At 44.6% G+C, this 27,071-nt stretch overlaps 1 protein-coding gene across 4 annotated transcripts in view; it reads right to left on the bottom strand.

Annotated features, from left to right (window-relative positions):
• The window catches only part of LOC140481781 (rho-related BTB domain-containing protein 1-like), a 742,286-nt gene that overhangs the window by 598,781 nt on the left and 116,434 nt on the right, over positions 1-27,071 (bottom strand). For 3 of the 4 annotated variants that reach the window (XM_072578316.1, XM_072578319.1, XM_072578389.1), the window contains 2 exons: positions 11,687-11,793; positions 7,068-7,199 (listed from right to left, as the gene is read on the bottom strand). In XM_072578316.1, the coding sequence (XP_072434417.1) occupies positions 7,068-7,199; positions 11,687-11,793 (239 nt within the window). The remainder of the gene's footprint in view (positions 1-7,067; positions 7,200-11,686; positions 11,794-27,071) is intronic. The other variant, XM_072578321.1, reaches the window with a different exon arrangement.

The raw sequence follows: 27,071 nt of genomic DNA, 5'->3' as shown, positions 1-27,071 counted from the left end.
GGCCTTTCGGCCCTCAATGTTGGGTCGATCTGTGGGACCAATCTGAAGTCTATCTATCCGACAATATTCCAGTTTCAACCATATGTTTATCCAATGACTTTTTAAATGCTACTACAGAGTCTACTACTGTTACAGGCAGGGCAACACCCCTACTACTCTCTGACATCTGTCCTATATCTATCACCCCTCAATTTAAAGTGATATCCCCTTGTTCTGGCCTTCACTATCCAAGGAAAAAGGCTCTCACTGTCCATCCTGTCTACTCCCCATTTTATCTTATATGTCTCAATTAAGTCACCTCTCAACCTTCTTCTCTCTAACGAAAAAAGCCTCAAATCCCTCAGCCTTTCCTCATAAGACCTTCCTTCCATACCAGGCAACATCCTGGTAAATCTTCTCTGAACTCTTTCCAAAGCTTCCACATCCTTCTTATAATGTGGTGACCAGAACTGTACACAATACTCCAAGTGCGGCCGCACTAGGGTTTTGTACAGCTGTAGCGTAACCTCATGCCTTCGAAACTCAATCCCTCTACCAATAAAAGATAACACAACATACACCTTCTTAACAACCCGATCGATCTGGGTGGCAACTTTCAGGGATCTATGTACATGGACACTGAGATCTCTCTGCTCATCCACATATGAATTTTGTATCACATTTCCAGAACACTTCTGCTATAAAGTTGTGCGAGAATAATCTGATTCTCCACAACCACCTGATGTTCTGTGATTTTTAACTTTGTCCACCGCAGACCAACACCAGCATCTCCAAGTCAAGAATCTTACTATTATCCTCAGACTCTTTATTCCCGTTGATCTTTCCAAAGTGAACCACCTCACACTTGTCCGCATTAAACTCCATTTGCCACCTCTCAGCCCAGCTCTGCAGCTTATTTATGTCCCTGTGTAACCCACAACATCCTTCAGCACTATCCACAACTCTGCCTACCTTAGTGTCATCTGCAAATTTACTAACCCATCCATCTACGCTCTCATCCAGGTCATTTATAAAAATGACAAACAGCATTGGACCCCAAAACAGATCCTTGCGGTACACCACTGGTAACTGAACTCCAGGATGGACATTTCCCATCAACCACCACCCTCTGTCTTCCAGCTCGCCAATTACTGATCCAAACTGCGAAATCACCCTCAACCCCATGTCTCTGTATTTTGTGCAATCGCCTCCCGCGGGGAACCTTACCAAAAGCCTCAGTGAAATCCATATTTCGTAGAACCCCTACAGCATAGAAACAGGTCCTTCGGCCCTACAAATCCACACTGACCCTCTGAAGAGTATTCCACCCAAACCCATTCCCCATTACTCTACATTTACCCCTAACCTACACATCCCTGAACACAATGGGCAATCCAAATTTGGATTGTGGGAGGAAACAAGAGCACCTGGAGGAAACACAGACACAGGGAGAAATGGGCAAACTCCACACAGACCGTCGTCTGAGGCTGGAATCAAACCCAGGTCCCTGACGCTGTGAGGCTACAGTGCTAACCACTTAGCCATCATGCCACCCACAACATAACCTTCACAAAATTGTGCTGACTATCCCTAATCAATTTATTCATTTCTAGATAATTCCAAATCCTATCTCTTGTAACCTTTTCCAACACTTTACCAACAACTGAAGAAAGACTCACTGGTCTATAATTACCAGAATTGTCTCTATTCCCCTTCTTGAACAAGGGAACAATATATGCCTATCCTCCAGTCTTCTGGCACTATTCCTGTAGACAATGACAACATAAAGATCAAAGCCAAAGGCTCTGTAATCTCCTCCCTGGCTTCCCAGAGAATCCTGGGATAAATCCCATCCAGCCCAGGGGATTTACCTATTTTCACATTTTCCAGAATTGCTAACAGCTCCTCCTTGTGAACCTCAATCCAGTCTAATCTATAGCCTGTATCTCAGTATTCTGTTTGACAGCATTGTCTTTTTCAAGTGTGAATACTGATGAAAAATATTCATTTAGCGCTTCTCCTATCCTGTCGGACTCCACTGCACAAAACACTACACAGGACAAACAGGAAGACAGTTAACGATCCGCATCCATGAACACCAACTAGCCACGAAACGACACGACCAGCTATCCTTAGTAGCCACACACACAGATGACAAGCAACATGAATTCGACTGGGACAACACTACTATTATAGGACAAGCCAAACAGAGAACAGCCAGGGAATTCCTAGAGGCATGGCACTCATCCACAGATTCAATCAATAAGCACATCGACCTGGACCCAATATACCGGCCACTGCAGCGGACAGCTGGAACTGACAACCGGAAGCGGCAGGTACAAATCACTATAAATGCTGGAGGAAACAGCACAGAAGCGCTTCACAGGAGGCCTCATAAGCACTCAGGATGTCACCTAGACAGGGGGCGAAACGTCTGCGACACAAATTCCCAGCTCAGCGAACAGAACCACAACATTCACACACAACTTCCCACAACTATCTGGGATAGTTGACTGGGATCACTACAGTACGAGTACTATTGATGGATCAGTTTTTGTCCAGTGTGCAGGAAGGCTTCCTGACACAGTATGTAGACAGGCCTACAAGGGGCGAAGCCACGTTAGATTTAGTACTGGGTAACGAGCCTGGCCAGGTGTTAGATTTGGAAGTAGGTGAGCTTTTTGGAGACAGCGATCACAATTCTGTAAGGTTTACTTTAGTGATGTAAAGGGATAGGTGTACTCCACCGAGCAAGAGTTACAGCTGGGGGAAGGGAAATTACGATGCAATTAGGAAAGATTTAGGAAGCGTAGAATGGGGAAGGAAACCGCAGGGGATGAGCACATTAAAAATGTGGAGCTTATTCAAGGAAAAGCTCCTGTGTGTCCTAGATAAGTATGTACCTGTCTGGCAGGGAGGAAGATATAGAACACGTGAGCCGTGGGTTTACGAAGGAAGTGGAATCCCTGGTCAAGGAGGCGGTGGTTTATGTTAGGACAAAATGTGAAAACTCAGGGTGCTTGAGGGTTACAAGGAAGTCAGGAAAGACCTAAAAAGAGAGAGCTCAGAAGAGCCAGGAGGAGACATGAGACGTTGTTGGTGGATAGGATCAGGGTTCACCCTAAGGCTTTCCATAGGTATGTCAGGAATAAAAGAATAAAAGAGAGAGTTAAATTAGGACCAATCAAGGATAATAGTGGGAAGTTGTGTGTGGAGTCAGAGGAGGTAGGTGAAGCACTAAATAAACATTTTATGACAGTGTTCACTATAGAAAATGAAAATGTTGGCGAGGAAGATACAGAGATACTTGCATCTAGACTAGAAGAGATTGAGGTTCACAAGGAAGAGGTATTAGAAATACCTCCTCTAGCTTATCTCTCCACGCTTCAGGTTCACTGCCTTTATTCCTGATGAAGGGCTTTTGCCCAAAACGTCGATTTCGAAGCTCCTTTGGATGCTGCCTGAACTGCTGTGCTCTTCCAGCACCACTAATCCAGTATTAGAAATACTGCAGAGTGTGAAAATAGACAAGTCCCCTGGGCCAGGTGGGATCTATCCTGGGATCCTCTGGGAATCAAGGGAAGAGATTGCCGAGCCTTTGGCATTGATCTTCAAATCATCATTGTCTACAGGAATAGTGCCTGAGGACTGGAGGATAGCAAATGTAGTTCCCTTGTTCAAAAAGGGTCGTAGAGACAACCATGGTAACTACAGACCAGTGAGTCTCACTTCAGTTGTTGGTAAAGTGTTGGAAAAGGTTATGAGAGATAGGATTTATAACCATCTAGAAAAGAATAATCTGATCAAGGACAGTCAGCACGGTTTTGTGAAGGGTAGGTTATACCTAACGAATCTTATTGACTTTTTTGACAAAGTGACCAAACAGGTAGATGAGAGTAAACCAGTTGATGTGGTGTATATGGATTTCAGCAAGGCATTCGATAAGGTTCCCCACAGTAGGCTATTATATAAAATGCGGAGGAATGGGATTGTGGCAGACATAGCAGTTTGGATCAGTAATTGGCTTGCTGAAAGAAAACTGAAGGGTTGTAGTTGATGGAACATGTGCATCTTGGTGTCCAGTTACGAACAGCGTACCGCAAGGGTTGGTGTTGGGTCCACTGCTGTTCATCATTTTTATAAATGACCTGGATGAGGGCTTAGAAGGGTGGGTTAGTAAATTTGCAGATGACACTAAGGTCGGTGGAGTTGTGGATAGTGACAAAGGATGTAGTAGGTTGCAGAGAGACATAGATAGGATGCAGAGCTGGGCTGAGAGGTGGCAAATGGAGTTTAATGTGGACAAGTGTGATGTGATACACTTTGGACAGAGTAATCAGAATGTAAAATACTGGGCTAATGGTAAGATTCTTGGGAGTGCAGATGAGCAGAGAGATCTGGGTGTCCATGTAAACAGATCCCTGAAAGTTGCCACCCAGGTTGACAGGGTTGTTAAGAAGGCATACAGTGTTTTGGCCTTTATTAATAGGGGAATTGAGTTCCGGAACCAGGAGCTTATGTTGCAGCTGTACAAAGCTCTGGTACGGCCACACTTGGAGTATTGTGTACTGTTCTGGTCACCACATTATAAGAAGAATGTGGAAGCTTTGGAAAGGGTGCAGAGGAGATTTACTAGGATGTTGCCCGGTATGGGGGGGGGGGGGGGGGGGGAAGGTCTTACGAGGAAAGGCTGAGGGACTTGAGGTTGTTTTCGTTAGAGAGAAGAAGGTTGAGAGGTGAGTAGCTGTTCCTTGAATAAGCTCCACATTTCAATGTGAAAGCTAACACAGCATGGTGGCTCAGTGGTTAGCACTGCTGCCTCACAGCACCAGGGTCCCAGGTTAGTTTCCAGCCTTGGGTGACTGACTGTGTGGAGTTTGCATGTTCTCCCCGTATCTGCGTGGGTTTCCTCCCACAGTCCAAAGATGTGCAACTCAGGTGAATTGGCCATGTTAAATTGCCCATAGAGTTAGGTTCGTTAGTCAGAGGGGAAATGGGTCTGGGTGGGTTACTTTTCAGAGGGTCAGTGTGGACTTGTTGGGCCGAAGGGCCTGTTTCCACACTGTAGAAAATCTAATCTAATCTAAATGTAACTGAATTGTGGTCACCATCACCAAAGTGCTCACTTGCCTACTACAACTGACCAGGTTCATTACCCAGTACCAAACCTAATGTGGCCTTGCCCCTTGCTGGCCTGTCGACATACTGTGTCAGGAAACTGTCCTGCACATATTTGACAAAAGCTGACCCATCTAAAGTACTCGAACTATAGCTCTTTTGAACAGTGTCTTGATGCAACTTCTCCCATTCCTAGACGTGATGGTACAGAGAACACCAAACGGAGAATTCACTACAAAGGTTTACAGGAAAGCCACACACACAGACCAAGTCCTAAACTATGAAAGCAACCACCCCAACACACACAAACGAAGTTGCATCAGGACACTATTCAAAAGAGCCACAACACACTACAGCACACCAGAACTGCAAAAAGAGGAAGAGGAACACCTCTACAAAGTATTCGCCAAAAACGGATACCCTCGCAATTTCATCAACAGATGCCTAAGGGAGAGACAACGGAACGAGGACATGCCACAACCCAAAGGACTAGCCACACTACCATACATCAGGAGCATTTCTGAACTGACAGCCAGACTACTGCGACCACTAGGACTCATAACAGCACACAAACCAACAGCTACGCTCAGACAACAACTCACCAGAACAAAGGACCCGATACCCAACATGAGCAAAACTAATGTAGTGTACAAACTCCCATGCAAGGACTGCACAAAACACTACATCGGACAAACAGGAAGACAGTTAACGATCCGTATACACGAACACCAACTAGCCACGAAACGACACGACCAGCTATACTTAGTAGCCACACACACAGACGACAAGCAACATGAATTCGACTGGGACAACGCTACCATTATAGGGCAAGCCAAACAGAGAACAGCCAGGGAATTCCTAGAGGCATGGCACTCATCCACAGACTCTATCAACAAACACATCGACCTGGACCCAATATACCGGCCACTGCAGCGGACAACTGGAGCTGACAACCGGAAGCGGCAGGTACAAATCACTATAAATGCTGGAGGAAACAGCACAGAAGCGCTTCGCAGGAGGCTCCCAAGCACTCAGGATGTCACCTAGACAGGGGACGAAATGTTTGCAACACAAATTCCCAGCTCGGCGAACAGAACCACAATAATGGAATAGTGTAGGAGAGATGGGCTTCAGATTAGTTCCACAGGTCGGCGCAACATCAAGGGCCGAAGGGCCTGTACTGCGCTGTAATATTGTATGTTCTAACCGAGCACATCTAATCACAGCTCCCCCTCTTTTACCACCTTCCCTGTTCTTACTGAACCATCTAAATTCTGGATCCTGCAAGAACCATTTCTGTCCTCGCTCTGTCTATGTCTCAGAAATGGCCAGAACATCGAAATTCCAGGTACCAAACCATGCTGCAAGTTCACCCACCTTATTCCTGATGCTCCTGGTGTTGGAGTAGACACACCTCAAACCACTTTCCTGCTTGCCAGTGCCCTCTTGTGACCTTGAAACCATATTTCTGACCTCACTGCTCTCAACCTCCTGGATACTGGATCTACAATTTAGGTTGCCATCTCCATGCTGAATTAATTGAAACCCTCCCAACCAGCATTTGCAAATAGCTCCCCCCCCCCCCATACCACAGGATATTGGTACTCCTCTGGTAACAGACTCTTCGGTCCAACTCATCCATGCTGGCCAGATATCCTAACCTAATCTAGTCCCATTTCCCAGCACCCGGCCCATATCTCTCTAAACCTTTCCTATTCATGTCCCCATCCAGATGCCTTTTAAATGTTGTAATCATACCAGCCTCCACCACTTCCTCTGGCAGCTTATTCCATACATGAAAAAGTTGCCCCTTAGGTCCCTTTTAAATCTTCCCCTGTCATCTTAAACTAAGCCTTCTAGCTTTGAACTGATGTGACGATTCCCTCAATTTCCCCAAATGATAGTCAGAGTTGATCATAATCTTGGAGCACAGCAGAAATGGTTTCCTCTCTTATTTCTTTCCAGAATACCTTGTTTATGGCAATGGTAAATGCAGCATCCATTTTGGCCTCCACTTCCTCTGGAGAGTAGTAACATCGGAGGTTTGTTCCCTGTAACACACAGTACATTCTGGTCCAATTGTAGTGTTCACCCACCGTCTGCTGTAACACAGAAACCACAAGAAGTTAAAGTGATACGGGGTTATTCACATTAATCTTGGTGCAAGGGCTGGTTTTAGAAACAAAAACTGAATTAAGTCATTTGGACAAATGTGGATTAATTAAGAAAAACCAGCATTTGTATAAGTAATTTGATTGAGCTTTCTTCAATAAGAGTCACGTGGTTGATGTGATATCATTAGCAGGAAATAGGGCAATTTGATAATAAAACAAACGTAAAAGCTTTCTACTGGACTGTACAAAGCATTCAGAATAAAATGAACGAGTTAACAGTATTACAGAGACAAATAGATTAGAGACAGACCAATTAAATATCCAAATATACTCAGTGTTTCAGAAGAATAGGCAGGAAGGAAAAGGAGGGGGTGTAGTTTTGTTAGTAAAGCTGGTTCTGTAGTGAGAAATGAAATCAGCACTGGAGATCAAGACATGGAGACAGTCTGGGTAGAAATAAGAAATAGCAAGGGCGGCACAGTGGCACAGTGGTTAGCACTGCTGCCTCACAGCGCCAGAGACCCGGGTTCAATTCCTGCCTCAGGCGACTGTCTGTGTGGAGTTTGCACGTTCTCCCCGTGTCTGTGTGGGTTTCCTCCGGGTGCTCCGGTTTCCTCCCACAGTCACAAAGATGTGCAGGTCAGGTGAATTGGCCATGCTAAATTACCCGTAGTGATAGGTGAAGGGGTGAATGTAGGGGAATGGGTCTGGGTGGGTTGCTCTTCAGAGGGTCAGTGTGGACTTGCTGGGCCGAAGGGCATGTTTCCACACAGTAAGTAATCTAAGTAAGGGAGAGAAGTAACCTACAGGGTGGGGGCAGTGGTCTTGCAGTGGGGCACAGTATAAAATAAGAAATATTGGTGCATTGTAATAAAGGTACAGCAATGGGTGATTTTAACATACACAGCAAACTGGAAAGGCTATCTTCAAGGGAGAGTTCACTGGATGTAGTAGAGATTGTTAGACCAATATACTGGGGAACCAACCAGGGAGCAGGCTACTCTCAATTAATTATCTCATCGTTAAAATGATCTTGTACTCTCAAATGGAGCGATTTTCTTGTGGCATTGTCATTGGGCTGTTAATTCAGAGACCCAGGTAATGTCCTGGTGTCCTGAGTTCAAATTCTGGATTATTGGTGCTGGAAGAGCACAGCAGTTCAGGCAGCATCCAAGGAGCTTCGAAATCCTGAGTTCAAATCCCAGCAGATACTGTGAACTCAGTAAAGAATCTCAAATCAAGGACCTAATAATGACAATGAATTGATTGCCAATTGTTGGGGAAACACGTCTGATTAGCTAATGTCCTTTAGGGAAGGAAATTGCCATTCTTACCTGGTCTGATCTCCAGACTCACAACAATGTGGTTAATTTTTAATCATTAGGGATGGGCAATAAATGCTGGTGACACCCTCATCCCGTGAGTGAATAATAAAACCATGGTGTGCTTACCTTCATTGATCAAGGCACTGAGTATAAAAGTGATGTTGCAGCTGCATGAATCTCTAGTTAGGCCACATTTGGAGCACTGTTGTGCAGTTCTGGTGTGGACACGATAGGAAGGATGTGGAGGATTTGGAGAGGGTGAAAAAGATGTTGCCTGGATTAGAGGGTAATAGTTTTCAGGACAGGTTGGACAAACTTGGATTGTTTTCACCACAGTTCAGAGGCTGAGGGGATAGAAGTATTTAACATAATGAGAGACATAGATAGGGTGGATCACTGGAGTCTTTTTCCCAGAACAGAAATGACAAATACCAGGAAGAAAGGGCTTAAAGTGAGTGGGGAAAAGTTGAAAGGAGGTATGAAAGGGAAGTTTTTTTGACACAAAAGGTGGTAGTTGCCTGGAATGCACTGCCAGGGAAGGTACTAGAAGCTGATATAATTGTAACGTCTAAGAGAATTTTGACAGACACATGAACAGACAGGGAATACGTGGACCATGTATAGGCAGATGGGATTAGTTTGGAATGGTATCTTGGTCAGCACACAGATGTGGGCCGAATCGCCTGTTTCTGTGCTGTACTTTTCTACAGATCATTCTGTTATAATGAGTGTTTCATTTACACGTATTTGCTGCAATGCGATTGATGAATTGGGGAAAGTAGTGAAAGTAGACAAGTCCCCTGGGCTGGATGGGATTTATCCGAGGATTCTCTGGGAAGCTAGGGAGGAGATAGCAGAGCCTTTGGCTTTGATATTTGAGTCATCATTGTCTACAGGTTTAGTACCAGAGGACTGGAGGATTGCAAATGTTGTGCCCTTGTTCAAGAAGGGCAGTAGAGATGACCCAGGTAATTATAGACCAGTGAGCCTTACCTCTGTTGTAGGAAAGGTTTTGGAAAGGATTATAAGAGATAAGATTTATAATCATCTTGCAAACAACAATTTGATTTCAGATAGTCAAATGGTTTTGTCAAGTGTGTTGCTGGAAAAGTGCAACAGGTCAGGCAGCATCCAAGGAGCAGGAGAATCGATGTTTCGGGCATAAGCCCTTCTTCTTCAGGTTGCTTTTCCTGCAACACATTTTTCAGCTCTGATCTCCAGCATCTGCAGTCCTCACTTTTTCCTATGGTTTTGTCAAAGGCAGGTCGTGCCATACAAACCTCATTGAGTTTTTTGAGAAGGTGACCAAGCATGTAGATGAGGGTAGGGCAGTTGACGTGGTATACATGGACTTCAGTAAAGCCTTTGATAAGGTTCCACATGGTAGACTGTTGGAGAAAATGCAGAGGCATGGAATTGAGGGTGATTTAGCAGTTTGGTTTAGAAACTGGCTTTCTGAAAGAAGGCAGCGAGTGGTGGTTGATGGAAAATATTCAGCTTGGAGTCCGGTTACTAGTGGTGTGCCACAAGGGTCTGTTTTGGGACCACTGCTGTTTATAAATGACTTAGACGCAGGCATAGGTGGATGGATTAGTAAATTTGCAGACGACGCAAAAGTCGGTGGAGTAGTGGTCAGTGTGGAAGAATGTTACAGGTTGCAGGGGGACTTCGATAAACTGCAGAACTGGGCTGAGAGGTGGCAAATGGAGTTCAATGCAGCTAAATGTGAGGTGATGCACTTTGGGAAGAATAACAGGAAGGCAGAGTACTGGGTCGATTGAAAGATTCTTGGTAGTGTGGATGTGCAGAGGGATCTTGGAGTCCCCTGTACAGAGATCCCTGAAAGTTGCCACCCGGGTGGATAGTGCTGTTAAGAAGGCTGTTAGGTTTCATTGGTAGAGGGATTGAGTTCCAGAGCCACAATATCAAGCTGCAACTATACAAAACGCTGGTGCGGCCTCACTTGGAATATCGTGTACTGTTCTGGTCGCCATATTTTGGGAAGGATGTGGAAGCATTGGAAAAGGTGCAGAGGAGATTTACCAGGATGTTGCCTGATCTGGAGGGAAGATCTTATGAGGAAAGACTGAGAGACTTGGGTCTGTTCTTATTGGAGAGAAGGAGGTTAGGAGGGGATTTGATAGAGACATACAAGATGATCAGAGGATTAGATAGGGTAGACAGGGAAAGTTTTTTTCTTAGGATGATGACGTCAGCTTGTTCAAGGGGACATAACTACACATTGAGGGGTGATAGATTTAAGACAGATGTCAGAGGCAGATTCTTTACGCAGAGATTGGTAAGGGTGTGGAATGCCCTACCTGCCAATGGAGTTAACTCAGCCACATTAGGGAGATTTAAACAAAACTTGGATAAGCACATGGATGATTTTGGGATAGTGTAGGGAGACGAGCTGAGAATAGTTCACAGGTCAGTGCAACATCGAGGGCCGAAGGGCCTGTTCTGTGCTGCATTGTCCAAGTTCTAAGCTCTATGCCCCTCATAATTTTGTAAACCTCTATAAGGTCACCCCTCAGCCTCCGACGCTCCAGGGAAAACAGCCCCAGCCTGTTCAACCTCTCCCAGTAGCTCAGATCTTCCGACCCTGGCAACATCCTTGTAAATCTTTTCTGAGCCCTTTCAAGTTTCACAACATCTTTCCGATAGGAAGGAGACCCTACTTACACATACAGCAGAATTAGACGGGGTAGATATCCCTGAACCAGGAGGTCACTGATGCAATTTAAATTTACCCATCTGATATTATGAAATCCATGTTTTCAAAGCATTAGCCCAGGATTCCCTTTTCCCAGTCCAGTCACATTACATCCACACCACCAGTACACCTACAGACCACTGCTCAAATTGACAGTAGAAGCAGAGTCAATATTTATATACAAGTGAATTATATAAATAACTAATTATTAAAAATCATTTCCAAAGTTTAAATACTAATTGGATCACTCTAACAGAGAGCTAGCAAAGGCATAATTGGCTGGATAGTCACCTTCCCTAATTCTGATCTGCTTTGGAGTCAGTTAACGATTACTTGTTGTGTGCTGGTCAGCAAACAGCGAATATGCAGCAGTGAAATCATACTAAACAAAAATACAATTTTGCAGTCAGAACATCAGCTAATACTGCACTCACCTGCAGGTTTAAAAAGCTTGACATCATTTGCTGGGTCATACAGAGAGGCTGGGCAGCAAGCTGACAACATAAACTGCCATACAGAGGCAACCAAAAGGAGCAATGCTCTGGAAAGGGAAAACAGGAGAGAATCTCAAGGTGATTATGTGTCAGCATGAGAATGGGGCAGAGAGGTGGACAGAGAAAGAGATAAACACGGCAATGGAGACACACTGTACGGCTGGTTTTCATTCACTCAATGGACATGTCGGTCACTGGCTGGACCAGAATTTATTGTCCATCTTTAGTTGTCCCTGAGATTATATTGCTGTTCCTTCAGTTTCACCGTGTCAATATCCCCGAACTTCACTGTGTTAAAAGGTAGCTCTTCAGCACTTTCCCAAGTGTAATTATGGATGGGCTCATGATGCCACACACAATCAATGATGCTGAGCTAGCAATCAAGAGATCCAGCAAAATCGCCTGGGATAGAAGTTCAAATCTCACCCTGGTCGAACTCAGCCTGATTGTTTAATGTAATATTTCACACTCCTCTAATTCGAATGCTGACAGTATCGCTGTCAATTGTGAAGGCAGAGATAAAGGGTTCAGGCAGAATAACCATTATTGACCTTCTGTTCTCCTTCATCATAGCACCCCTATCCCTAGCTCCACATAGTCAGTCAACTCTGATAAATGAACAAAGAACACTACCGCACAGGAACTGGCCCTTCAGCCCACCAAGTCTGTGCAGACTTATATGATGTCTTTCTAAAGTAAAAACCTTTTGCCTCCATGCAGTCCATATCCCTCTGTTCCCTGGCTATTCATGTTTCTGTCAAGATGTATCTGCCTCCGCCACCATCTCTGGCTGTACATTCCAGGCACTCACCAGCTTCTATGGAAAAAACCTGCCTCTTACATCTCCTTTAAACTTTTCCTCTTTTACCTTAAACCTATGGCCTCTGGTAGTGGAAACCAGAACTGTACACAATATTCCAAATGTGGCTGAACTGAAGTTCTATAGTTATAGAGTCAATGAGTCACACAGCACGGAAACAGACCCTTTGGTCCAACCAGTCCATGCTGACCATGTTCTCAAACTAAACTCATCCCACCTTCCTGCACTTGACCCAAATCCCTCCAAACGTTTCCTATTCATATACTTAACAAAATATCTTTTAAACATTGTAACTGTACCTGCATCCACCACTTTGTCTGGAAGTTCATTCCACACACAAACCATCCTCTGTGTAAAAAACTGCCCCAAGGTTTTTTTAAAATCTTTCTCCTCACACCTTAAAAATATACCCCCTAGTCTTGAAATCGGCCAGCAGAGGGAAAAGGCACATGTTATTCATCTTATCTATACCCCTCGTGATTTTATAAACCTCCATAAAGTCATCCTTCAATCTCCAACACAACAAAGAAAAATGTCCCAGACCTTCACTCCTGGCAAATTTCTAGTAAATTTCTTCTGAACCCTCTCCAGTTTAATAATAAACTGGTGCAGCACAGTGGCTCAATGGTTAGCCATCATCATCGCTGCAGAATGGGAGGTTGTTGAGGAGGGTTTGTCTACTGAGTCAGTCTGGGTGGAAGTCAGAAACAGAAAAGGAGCAGTCACTTTATTCAGAGTTTTCTACAGGCCCCCCAATAGCAACAGAAACATGGAGGAGCAGATTGGGAGGTAGATTTTAAAAAGGTGAAGAAGTAACAGGGCTGTTGTCATGGGTGACATTAACTTCCCTAATATTGATTGGAACCTCATTGGTTCAAATAGGTTGGATGGAGCAAATATTGTCTGTTTTGTCCAGGAAGGGTTCCTGACGCAATATGTAGATAGGCTGACCAGAGGGGAAGTCATATTGGATTTAGTTCATAATGAACCATGCCAGGTGTCAGATCGCTCGGTGCAAGATCATTTTGGTGATACTGACAACAACTCCATGACCTTTACTATACTCATGGAGAGGGATAGGAGCAGATGATATGGGAAAGGATTTATTGGGGGAGGGGGAATTATAATGCTATTAGGTCGGAGCTGGGGCACCTAAATTGGGAACAGATGTTCTCAGGGAAATGAACAACAGAAATGTGGGGGTGGTTCAGGAAGCACCTTCTGATAGAGCTGGATAGGTTTATCCCAGTGAGGCAAGGACAGGGTGGCAGGGTGAAGGAAACTTGGGTGACAAGGGGTATGGAACATCTAGTCACGAGGAAGAGGAAGCTTACTTAAGGTTGAGGAGGCAAGGATCAGACAGGGCTCTAGAGAGTTAGCCAGGATAGAACTGAAGAATTGACTAAGGAAAGCTAGAAGGGGACAAGAAGCAGCTTTCATGGACAATATTAAGGAAAACTCTAAGATGTTCCACGCTGATATGAGGAACGAGGGGATGGCAAGAGTGAGGGTAGGGCTGATCAGGGGTAGTGGAGTGAGCTTGTGCCTGGAGTCAGAGAAGGTAGGGGAGGTCCTTAATGAATACGTACAACCTTACAGCGCAGTACAGGCCCTTCGGCCCTTGATGTTGCGCCGACCTGTGGAACTAATCTGAAGCCCATCTATCCTACACTATTCCATTTTCATCCATATGACTATCCAATGACCATTTAAATGCCCTTAAAGTTGGCAAATCTACTACTGCTGCAGGCAGTGTGTTCCACGCCCCTACTACACTCTGAGTAAAGAAATGACCTCTGACATCTGTACTAGATCTATCACCCCTCAACTTAAAGCTATGTCCTCTCATGCTAGCCACCATCTGAGGAAAAAGTCTCTCCCTGTCCACCCTATCTAACCCTCTGATTATCTTATATGTCTCTATTAACTCACCTGTTAGCCAGCTTCTCTCTAATAAAAACAGCCTCAAGTCCCTCAGCCTTTCCTCGTAAGACCTTCCCTCCATACCAGGCAACATCCTAGTAAATCTCCTCTGAACCTTTTCCAAAGCTTCCACATCCTTCTTATAACGTGGTGACCAGAACTGTACACAATACTCCAAATTAGGTTGCACCAAAATTTATGTCCAGCTGCAGCATGACCTCATGGCTCCAAAACTCAATCCCCCTACCAATAAAAGCGAACACACCATGCGCCTTAACAACCTTATCAACCTGGGTGGCAACTTCAAGGATCTATGCATGTGGATACTGAGATCTCTCTGCTCATCTACACTCCCAAGAATCTTACTTAGTCCAGTACTCTGCATTCTTGTTGGTCCTTCCAAAGTAAATCAGCTCACACGTTTCCACATTAAACTCCATTTGCCACCTCTCAGCCCAGCTCTGCAGCTTATCAAGCACATGGTGAGGTCAGTGCAGGAAAGAGAGAGAGAAAGAAACTGACACCAGAGAGAACCTGCACAGTTACTGCCTTTGCTGTTTGAATTCATGTATCGCTGGACATTGGAGTGTGTCTGGGAAAATTAACAAACAGTGAAATTCACAACTAATCTTGGAGGAACTGTTTGGGTGAGGTTCACAGCACAGAATCAGATACGTTAATTGTTTTAAGTGGTCTACAGAAAGTCTGCAGGAGTGAGTAGAGTGGGTTCTTTTTTGATTATATGTTTTTGAGATATATCTCTTGATGAAACTTTAAAAATAAGCTGTAACTATTAATCTAACTTGTGGCAGTGTTTTGTAGAGGAATAAGACGGTGCTATTTTCGGGGTCTGTAGATTGTGAAGGAGCAAAAATGGTCTTCAATAGAGTGACATGCACTTCTTGTCAGATGTGGGAGTTTATAGAGAGTTTAAGGCTTACTGCAGATTATATCTGCAATAAATGCTGTTGTTTGTGAATCTTATCAGATCGAATGGATCGGTTGGAGAGACAGAAGCAATGAGGAATTTGCAACAGCAACAGTGTGTGATGGATGGCCATTATAGGAAGAGGCGAAAGTCTTAGATACAGTCACATTGATGGGTTAACTCCAGGAAAGGTAAGAGAGGTAGGCAGCAAGTGCAGGAGTCTTTTGTGGATATACCCATTTCAAACAGGTATGCTGTTTTGGAAAATGTAGGGGGTGATGGATTCTCAGGGGAACGTAGCACAAACAGCCAAGTTTCTGGTATTGAGACTGGCTCTAATGCAATGAGGGTATGTCAGCTTCCAAGAGATCAATTGTGTTAGGGGATTCTGTAGTCCGAGGTACAGACTGATGTTTCTGTTGCCAGCAGCGAAAAATCAGAATGGTGTGTTGTTTCCCTGGTGCCAGGATCAAGGATATCTCACAGGGGGTGCAGAATGTTCTCAAGGGGGAGAGGGGCCAGCAAGAGGTCATTGTCCACATTGGAACCAATGACATAGGAAGGGAAAAGGTTGAGATTCTGATGGGTAATTACAGAGAGTGAGGCAGGAATTTAAAAAGGAGGTCCTCAAGGGTTATCTGGATTACTCCTGGTGGCACAAGCCAGTGAGGGCAGGAATAGGAGGATAGAGCAGATGAATGCATGGCTGAGGAGCTGGTGTATTGGGGAAGGATTCACACTTTTGGATCATTGGAATCTCTTTTGGGGTAGAAGTGACCTGTACAAGAAGGATGGATTGCACCTAAATTGGGAGGGGACTAAAATACTGGCAGGGAAATTTGCTAGAACTGCTTGGAGGGATTTAAACTAGTAAGGTGGGGGGACCCAGGGAGATAGTGAGGAAAGAGATCAATCTGAGATGGGTACAGTTGAGAACAGAAGTGAGTCAAACAGTTAGGGCAGACAGGGACAAGGTAGGACTAATAAATTAAATTGCATTTATTTCAATGCAAGGGGCCTAACAGGGAAGGCAGATGAACTCAGGGCATGGTTAGCAACATGGGACTGGGATATCATAGCAATTACATGGCTCAGAGATGGGCAGGACTGGCAGCTTAATGTTCCAGGGTACAAATGCTACAGGAAGGATAGAAAGGGAGGCAAGAGAGGAGGGAGAGTGGCATTTTTGATAAGGGATAGCATTACAGCTGTGCTAAGGGAGGATATTCCTGGAAATACATCCAGGGAAGTTATTTGGGTGAAACTGAGAAATAAGAAAGGGATGATCACCTTATTGGGATTGTATTATACACCCCCTAATAGTCAGAGGGAAATTGAGAAACAAACTTGTAAGGAGATCTCAGCTATCTGTAAGAATAATAGGGTAGTTATGGTAGGGAATTTTAACTTTCCAAACATCAACTGGGACTGCCATAGTGTTAAAGGTTTAGATGGAGAGGAATTTGTTAAGTGCGTACAAGACAATTTTCTGATTCAGTATGTGGATGTACCTACTAGGGAAGGTGCAAAACTTGACACAATCTTGGGAAATAAGGCAGGGCAGGTAACTGAGGTGTCAGTGGGGGAGCACTTTGGGGCCAGCGACCATAATTCTATTTGTTTTTAAATAGTGATGGAACAGGATAGACCAGATCTAAAAGTTGAAGTTCTAAATTGGAGAAAGGCCAATTTTGACGGTATTTGGTAAGAACTTTCAAAAGCTGATTGGAGGCAGATGTTCACAGGTAAAGGGACGGCTGGAAAATGGGAAGCCTTCAGAAATGAGATAACAAGAATCCAGAGAAAATATATTCCTGTCAGGATGAAAGGGAAGGCCGGTAGGTATAGGGAATGCTGGATGACTAAAGAAATTGAGGGTTTTGTTAAGAAAAAGAAGGAAGCATATGTCAGGTATAGACAGGGCAGGGAGATTGCACCAGGGGCCTGCCGGGAGCGGTGAGTCACTGATTTGTGCTTTTAAATTTGAAGTCAGAGAGCAGAGGTTTCTGGGAAAGGAGGGACTTCTTATTGCTATATAAGTCAGTGTTTTCTCCACCCGAGACCATACTTTTGTAGGGCCTCCCACCCAACCACCTCCTCTAACCTTAAAGACCAGGGATATATCAGGTAAGCATCTCTTTTTTACTTTGTGACTAGGGGACGAGCAGGGATGGCAGTGCAGGGAGAGCAATGTTCCTCCTGCAGGATGTTTGAGGTCAGGGGCACCAATAGTGTCCCATCCAAGTACATCTACAGGAAGTGCACCCAACTCTCGCTCCTCCAAGACTGTGTTAGGGAATTGGAGCAGGAGCTGGATGAACTTTGGATCATGTCGATGTAGATGTAGGGGTATGGGTGGGTTGCACTTCGGCGGGGCGGTGTGGACTTGTTGGGCCGAAGGGCCTGTTTCCACACTGTAAGTAATCTAAGTAATCTAATAATTCAGGAGGCAGAGGCTGTGACAGATAAGAGTTCCAGGGAAATAGTTACTCCTAGGCATGAGAAAAGCTAGGTGTCTGTTCGAAGAGGGTATCACAGCTACAGAAGCTTCCATTGTCGAGGAAGATCTGCCTGCCGAGTCAGTATGGGTGGAAATTAGGAACAGCAAGGGAGCAGTCACCTCTTTAGGGGTTTACTACAGGCCCCCCAATAGCAGCAGGGAGATGGAAGAAAGCACAGGTTGACAGATTTTGGAAAAGTGTGGACGTAGTAGGGTTGTTGTAATGGGTGACTTTAACTTTCCCAATATTGATTGGAACCTCCTTTGAGCAGAAGATTTGAATGGAGCTGTTTTTGTAAGGTGTGTTCAGGAAGGTTTCCTAACTCAGTACGTTGACAGGACGACGAGGGGAGAGGCCATTCTAGACTTGGTGCTTGACAATGAACCGGGAGCAGGTATCAGATCTTGTGGTGGGACAGCATTTTGGTGATAGTGACCACAACTGCCTCACATTCTACACAGCTAAGGAGAAGGAGAGGATTAGGCAAAATGGGAGGATATTTAATTGGGGAAGAGGAAACTATGATGCAATTAGACATGAGTTAGGAAGCATGGATTGGGAGCAATTGTTCCACAGTAAAGGCACTATAGACATGTGGAGACTGTTTAAGGAACAGTTATTGCAAGTGATGAATAAATATGTCCCTCTGAGACAGGCAAGAAGTGGTAAGATAAAGGAACCTTGGATGACGAGAGCGGTGGAGCTTCTCGTCAAAAGGAAAAAGGTAGCTTACGTAAGGTGGAGGAAGCTAAGGTCAAGCTCAGCTCTACAGGATTACAGGCAGGCAAGAAAGGAGCTTAAAAATGGTCTGAGGAGAGCCAGGAGGGGGCACGAGAAAGGCTTGGCAGAACGGATTAGGGAGAACACAAAGGCATTTTACACTTATGAGAGGAATAAGAGAATGGTCAAAGAAAGAGTAGGACCAATCAGGGATAGCATAGGGAACTTCTGTGTGGAGTCTGAGGAGGTAGGGGAAGCCCTAAATAAGTTGTTTGCTTCTGTCTTTACGAAAGACAGGTTGCTGAGGGAAGCGAGAGAGGAAATAGCTGGGGTCCTGACAGATATCTTTGTAGCATCCTTAAACATAGGTGAGATGCCAGAGGACTGAAGGGTTTCTCATGTTGTCCCCCTGTTCAAGAAGGATAGTAGGGATATTCCGGATAACTGTAGACCAGTGAGCCTGACGTCAGTGGTGGGAAAGTTACTGGAGAAAGTACTGAGGGATAGGATTTTTTTGTATTTGGAAGAGAATAGGCTTATCAGTGATAGGCAACATGGTTGTGTGTGGGGGAGATCGTGCTTTACCAACTTAATAGGGTTCTTCGACAAAGTGACCAAGTTGATAGATGAAGGAAGGGCTGTTGATGTCATATACATGAACTTTAGTAAGGTGTTTGATAAGGTTCCCCATTGTAGACTAATGGAGAAAGTGAAGTCACGTGGTGTGCAGGGTGTTCTAACGAGGTGGATAAAGAACTGCTTGAGCAACAGGAGACAGAGAGTAGTAGTTGAAGGGAGTTTCTCGAAATGGAGAAAGGTGACCAGTGATGTTCCACAGGGATCAGTGCTGGGGCCACTGTTGTTTGTAATATACATAAATGATCTGGAAGAGGGCACTGTTGGTATGATCAGCAAGTTTGCAGATGACACAAAGATTGGTGGAGTAGCAGAAAGCATAAGGATCTGTCAAATAATACAGGAGGATATAGATAAACTGGAGAGTTGGGAGGAGAAATGGCAGATAGAGTTCAATCCAGGCAAATGTGAGGTGATGCATTTTGGGAAGTCTAATTCTAGAGCAAACTATACAGTAAACGGAAGAGCCTTGGGAAAAGTTGATGAGCAGAGAGATCTGGGAGTTCAGGTCCATTGTACCCTGAAGGTTGCTGCACAGGTGGATAGAGTGGTCAAGAAGGCATATAGTATGCTTGCCTTCATTGGACAGGGTATTGAGTATAAGAGCTGGCAAGTCATGTTAAAATTATACAAGACATTGGTTTGGCCACATTTAGAATACTGTGTACAGTTCTGGTCGCCACATTACCAAAAGGATGTGGACGCTTTGGAGAGGGTGCAGAGAAGGTTTACGAGGATGTTGTCTGGTATGGAAGGTGCTAGCTATGCTAGTTAGGTTTATTTTCATTAGAGAAACGGAGATGGAAGGGGGAAACTGATTGAGGTTTACAAAATCATGAAGGGTATAGACAGGGTGGATAGAGACAAGCTTTTTCCCAGGGTGAAGGATTCCATAACGAGAGGTCATGCTTTCAAGGTGAGAGGTGGAAAGTTTAAGGAGGATACATGCGGCAAGTACCTCACACAGAGGGTGGTGGGCATCTGGAACGCATTCCCAGCAGAGGTGGTAGGGGCAGGCACGGTAGATTCATTTAAGATGCGTCTGGACAGATGCATGAGTAAGTGGGGAGCAGAGGGATACAGAAATTGGATTATAGGTTTAGGCAGTGGATTTGGATCGGCTCAGGCTTGGAGGGCTGAAAGGCCTATTCCTGGGCTGTAAATTTTCTTTGTTCTTTCTTCTTTGTATTTGCAGGTTAGGTGGATTGGACATGCTAAATTGCCCCTAGTGTTCAGTGCATTAATCAGGGGTAAAGCTAGGGTTGGGGAATGGATCTGGTGGGTTACTCCTCAGAGGGTTGGTGCGGACCAAATGGCCTGTTTCCAGACTGAAGGGAATCGAATCTAAAACACATTGATGAAGATAGAGTAGTGGATGCCATGTAGATGGATTGTAGCAAGGCATTTGATAAGGATCTTTATGTCATTATTGTCTGCAGGAATAGTGCCAGAAGACTGGAGGATAGCAAATGTTGTTCCCTTGTTCAAGAAGGGGAGTAGAGACAACCCTGGTAACTATAGACCTGTGAGGCTTACTTCAGATGTGGGTAAGGTGTTGGAAAGGATGATAAGATATAGGACTTGGAATCATCTAGAAAGGAATCGGTTGATTAAGGATAGTCAGCACAGTTTTGTGAAGGGTAGGTCGTGCCTCACAAACCTTACTGAGTTCTTTAAGAAAGTGACCAAACAGGTGGATGAGGGTAAAGTGGTTGATGTGGTGTATATGGATTTCAGTAAGGTGCTTGATAAGGTTTCCCACGGTAGGCTACTGCAGAAAATACAGAGACGTGGGATTGAGGATGGTTTAGCGGTCTGGATCAGACATTGCCTACCGTAAGAAGACAGAGGGTGGTGGTTGATGAGAAACGTTCATCTTGGAGTTAGGTTACTAGTGGTGTACCGCAAGGATCTGTTTTGGGTCCACTGCTGTTTGTCATTTTAATAACTGATCTGGATGAGTGTGTAGAAGGGTGGGTTAGTAAACTTGCGGATGACACTAAGATTGGTGGAGTTGTAGATAGTGCTGAAGGATGTTGCAGGTTACAGAGGGATATAGATCAGATGCAGAGCTGGGCTGAGAGATGGCAAATGGAGTTTAATGTGGAAAAGTGTGAGGTGATTCACTGTGGAAGGAGAAACAGGAATACAGAGTCTGTGATTCGATGATAAGTTGCCAGGGCCTGATGGGATCAATCCCAATATACTGAGGGAGACAAAGGAGGAATTTAATTGGGCCTTGACACAGAACTTTGATTCCTCTTTAGCCAGAGGCGAGGTTCCAGAAGACAGGAGAATAGCCAACGCTGTTCCTTTGCTTAAGACATACAACAGGGATAATGTAGGAAATTATAACTACTGACTTAGATCGGAAAATGGTTGAGTAGCAGAAAACAGAGAGTTAGAGTAATGGGTAATTACTCAAATTGGCAGGACATGATTAATGGTGTCCCCTAGGGATCTATGTTGGTGCCTCGATTATTCACAATATTCATTAATGATTTAGATAACAGAATAAAAAGTCAAATATCCAAATTTGCTGCCAACACAAAATTGGATGTTAATGACAACATAAAATTACAACAGGATACTGTGGGTGAAAGGGCAAAGCTAGGGCAGAAGGATTTTAATATAAGCAAGTGTGAGGTTATCTACTTTGGACTGAAAATGGTAGATGAGGGTATTTTTTTCAGAAGGCACCAAGTTAAAGACTGGGGGTGTCCAACCTGATCTGGGGGTGTCCAACCTGATCCGGGGGTGTCCAACCTGATCTGGGGGTGTCCAACCTGATCCGGGGGTGTCCAACCTGATCTGGGGGTTCAGGTGCACAGCTCTTTAAAATGCCACAGACACATCAGAAACTAGTCAAGAAAGCTCATGGTATGACAGCTTTCACATCTAAAGGGCTGGAGTACAGGGATGTAGAGATTATACCAAACCCTGGTTACACCCCACTTGGAGCACTGACAGCAGATCTGGGCACCACACCTCAGGAAGGGTGCCCTGGCCTTGGAGGAGTGCAATGCAGCTTTACAAGACTAACACCCGAACTTCAGGGTTAGGTTTATTATGCTGACGTTCATCAGTTTGGGGCATAGCATGTAAACATTGGTAGCTCATGTTGGTCGAGTGGACAGTAGAGAGGTTTACCTCAGATTACAAAGAGATCTTAATCAATTGGATCAATGGGCTGAGGAGTGGCAGATGGAGTTTAATTTAGATAAATGTGAGTTTTGCATTTTGTAAAAGCAAACCAAGGTAAGACTTATACAATTAAAAGTAGGGCTTTGTTTAAACAAAGGAGAGACCTCAGAGATACATAATTCTTTGGAGTTTACATCACATGGAGATAGGATGGTGAAGAAGCCAGTGAGAAACCAGAGGATTGGGAAGCTTACAAAGACCAACAGAGGGCAAAATAAAAGAAATAAGGAGGGAGAAGATTAAATCTGAAGTGGAACGGGACTTGAGAGTCCTAGTCCAGGTTTCTCTGAAGGTAAACTTGCAGGCTGAGTCAGGAGTTAGGAAGGCAAATACAATGTTGTCATTCAACAAGTGTGTCTCACAGAACAAGGAACAAAGAACAGCACAGCATTGGAACAAGCCATTCGGCCCATCAAGTCTGTGCTGACCCATGATGCCTTTCTAATCTGAAAACATTTTGTTTCTGATGCTTACTCACGTATCTGTCAAGGTGCCTCTTAAACACTGTTACTGTATCTGCCACCATCACCTCTGGCAGCACATTCCAGGCATATACCACCCTCTGTGTAAATAACCTGCCTCTCACATCTCCTTTAAACCTTCCCCCTTTAACCTTGAACCTGTGTCTCCTAGTAACTGACATTTCTATCTGGGAAAAAGACTCCAACTGTCCATTCTATCCATGCCTCTCATAATTTTGTTAACTTCTATCAGGCCACCCCTCCTCCTTCAGTGTTCAAGTGGAAACAAGTTGCATTTGTCCAATTGTACCTCATAGCTAGTACCCTCCAAACCAGGCAACATCCTGTTAAACTGTTCTGTACCCTCTCGAAAACCTCCACATCCTCCTGGTAGTGTGGTAACCAGAACTGTACACAATATTCCAAATGTGCCCAAAAACAAGGACAAACAAAGACCCCCCTCTCATTTATCTCTCCACCCTTCAGGCTCTCTGCCTTTATTCCTGATGAAGGGCTTTTGCCCAAAACGTCGATTCTCCTGCTCATCAGATGCTGCCTGACCTGCTGTGCTTTTCCAGCACCACTCTAATCCAGAACCATTGCACTCCATGTCCCAACCAATGAAAGCAAAGCATGTCATGTAACTTCTTGGCCAACTTATCCACTTGTGTTGCTTACATCCCTCAGTGTGTTGATGCTACTTAAGGTTCTGCCATTGACTGTATACTTCCCTCCTGCATTAGATCTCCCAAATTGCATCACCTCATGTTTGTCTGGATTAACCTCCATCTGCCATTTCTCTGCCCCATGTCTCCAGCCTGTCGATATGCTGCTGTATCCTCTGACAATCCTCCTCACTATCCACTCCCCAATCATCATGTCATCCACAAACGTACTCATCAGGCAATTTACATACTCCCTCAAATCATTTATAGATTCCTGAGGAAAACCATTGGTCACAGATCTCCAGTCAGTAAAGCACCCTTCCACTCTTTATTAGTAATTTTTGAGAAGGTTTGTAGTTCAGGTTGATGATAAGTCTGTAAATTCACTCTCTGAGCTGGAAGGTTTGTTTTCAGACGTTTCGTCACTATACTAGGTAACATCATCAGTGAGAGTATCCGGTGAAGCACTGGTGTGTATCCCACCTTTTCTTGGTTTCTTAAGGTGCGTGATGTCATTTCCAGTTCTTTTTTTAATTCAAAGGGAAGTAGATAGGATCTAAATTGATGTGTTTATTGGTGGAATTCTGGTGAGAGTGCCATGCATCTAAGAATTCTTGTGCATGTCTTTGTTTTGCCTGTCCTAGGATGTGTGTTGTCCCAGTCAAAGTGGTGTCTTTCTTTGTCTGTATGTGTGGAAACTAGTGATAGTGGGTCATGTCTTTTGGTGGCCAATTAGTGTTCATGTATCCTGGTGACAAGTTCCGGCTAGCTTGGCCGGTGTAGTGTTTTTTTCCAGTTTAGATTAGATTAGATTTCCTACAGTCCAACAAGTCCACACCGACCCTCTGAAGAGTAACCCACCCAGACCCATTCACCGACCGAAGGGCTTTTGCCCGAAACGTTGATTTCGCTGCTCGTTGGATGCTGCCTGAACTGCTGTGCTCTTCCAGCACCACTAATCCAGTATTATTCTATATTTACCCCTGACTAATGCACCTTACACTATGGGCAATTCACCTGGATTGCCACATCTTTGGATTGTGGGAGGACACCCACGCAGGCACATGGAGAATGTGCAAACTCAACACAGACAGTTGCCCTAGTCTGGAAACGAACCCGGGTTTCTGGCGCTGTGAGGCAGCAGTGCTAACCACTGAGCCACTGTGCTGTCCTAAATGTTATCTGGGTCTCTGGACTAACAGTTCACCGATAATCTTACTAGGCCATTGCATTTTGTAAATGACATTAGTTTTGCTGGTAGTATCTAATGAATCCTTTAGGTTCATTAGTCACTGTTTAAATGTGTTGGTAGATTTGTGGGCTGCCATGATGCCAAGGGGCCTGAGTTGTCTGGATCAATTTAGATGACAGGGCAGGAGCAGGCAGAGATGATGGGTCAGACAGGGTAGTCAGGTTTGTGAATCTTGGGTAGGCAGTAGGACAGGGTAGTGTGCAGGGTTCCTGAACTATGAGATTGGAAGCTGTAGATGGGAGATCTCCTGAGGTGATGAGGTTGTGGATGGTCTGGGAGATGAAGGTTTGGTGATGGGAGGTGGGGTCGTGGTCGAGGGGGCAGTAGGAGGAGGTGTCTTCAAGTTGGCGCCTGGCTTCAGCAGCGTAGAGGTCAGTGCGCCAGACTCCCACTGCACCTCTCCCTTGTCCGCGGGTTTGATGGTGAGGTTAGGGATGGAGCAGAGGGAGTGGGGGGCTGCATGTTGTGAGGGTGAGAGGTTGGAGTGGGGGAGTGGGGGAGGGAGGTAGACAAGTTGAGGCAGTCAATGTCCCAAGCAGTTGGAAATAAAGAGATCAAAGGCGGGTAACAGACCAGTGGCCAGTGGGGTGTATGGTGGACGGTGTGCGTTGGAGGCGGACGAAGGGGTCATCAGAAAGTCAGCAGGAGTCTTGATGGAGAAAATAAACCCAGAGGTGGAGGTGTTTGATGTCAGTCCTATATTTCCCACACTGTCTAACCTTTTGCCCAAAACATCGATTCTTCTGCTCCTCGGATGCTGCCTGATCTGTTGTGCTTTTCCAGCACCACATTCTCAAATCTGGATCGATTTAGATCCTATCCTATTCCCCTTGAAAAAACTAACAGAATAGAGAGGTGGGACATACACCAGCGTTTCACCAGAAACTCTCACTGATTGTGTTAACTAGTCATGGTGACAAAACATCTGAAAACAAACCTTCCAGCTCAGCGAGCTAACTTCCATGCTACTCTCTGTCTTTTCTGACCAAGCCAGCTCTGTGTCCAAGTTCTGATCCTACCAGCTCACTGTAGATCCCATGTGACTTCACCTTCTGTCTGTATAGGCAACATCTACCACCCTTCCCTCATCAATCACCTTTCTCACTTCCTCAAAAAACTCAATCAGGTTTGAGAGGCACAACCTTCCCTGTACAAAACCATGCTGCCTATCATTAATAAGTCCACATTTTCCAAATTTGAATAAGTCCTATCCCTAAGAATCCTCTCCAGTGATTTCCTTAGCACTGATGTAAGGTTCATTGGCTGGTAATTTCCTGAATTATCTTTGTTGCGCTCTTTAACAAAGGAATAGTGTTGGCCATTCTCCAATCATCTGGGATCTCTTCTGTGACTAAAGAGACTGAGGGTTTTGTATTAGGCACCAGAAATTTCCTCACTTGCATCCCTCACCATTCTGGGATAGATCCCATGAGGTCCTGGGGACTCGTCTACCTTAATGGTCAACGCATAAATTCTTTTCTTTGTCCTTGAGTGGACCTACCCTTTCCCTAGTTACCCTCTTGCTCCTTATGTATATGTAAAATGCCTTGGGATTTTCCTTAATCCTGTTAGCCAAGGTTATTTCATGGTCCCTTTTAGCCCTCTTAATGTCTTGTTTAAGTTCTTTCTTGCTGTCTTTGTATTCTTCAAGAGCTGTGCCTATCTTCAGTTTCATAAACCATATGCATGTGTTCTTTCTTTTTGACTGAGCTCTCAATGTCTCCTCTCATCCAAGGTTCTCAAATCTTTCCATCCTTATCCTTCATTTTCACTCGAATCAATTGATCGTTAATAGATTCCCACATCCAGATGTGGATCAACCCTCTAACAGCTACTTTCATCTACATTCCCTGCTTCCCATCTAATATTGCAGTAGTTAGCCTTCCCCAATATAGTATGCTCATCTGAGGACTGCTTTGATGCTTATCCACAAGTAACTTAAAGCTTAAAGAATTATGATTACTGTTCCCAAAATGCTCCCCCACTGAAACTTTGATCATCTGGCCAAGCTTATTCCCCAACACCTGGTCTGGTATAGCGGCTTCCCAGGTTAGGCTACTTTCATATTGTCTCAAAAAAAAAACCTGTCTTGAATACATGAAATAAATTCCCCCCAAAGGGTCTGCTCCCATGCTGTATGACAATGACTCCAAATGATAAAACAGAGAAGGAGGCCATTTTATCCATCCTGTCCATGCTGACCCAAGTCCCTTTC

The sequence above is a fragment of the Chiloscyllium punctatum genome, chromosome 1 (genome assembly GCF_047496795.1).
Source record: "Chiloscyllium punctatum isolate Juve2018m chromosome 1, sChiPun1.3, whole genome shotgun sequence".
NCBI lineage: Eukaryota > Metazoa > Chordata > Chondrichthyes > Orectolobiformes > Hemiscylliidae > Chiloscyllium > Chiloscyllium punctatum.
This window is presented reverse-complemented; position numbering and strand designations above follow the sequence as displayed.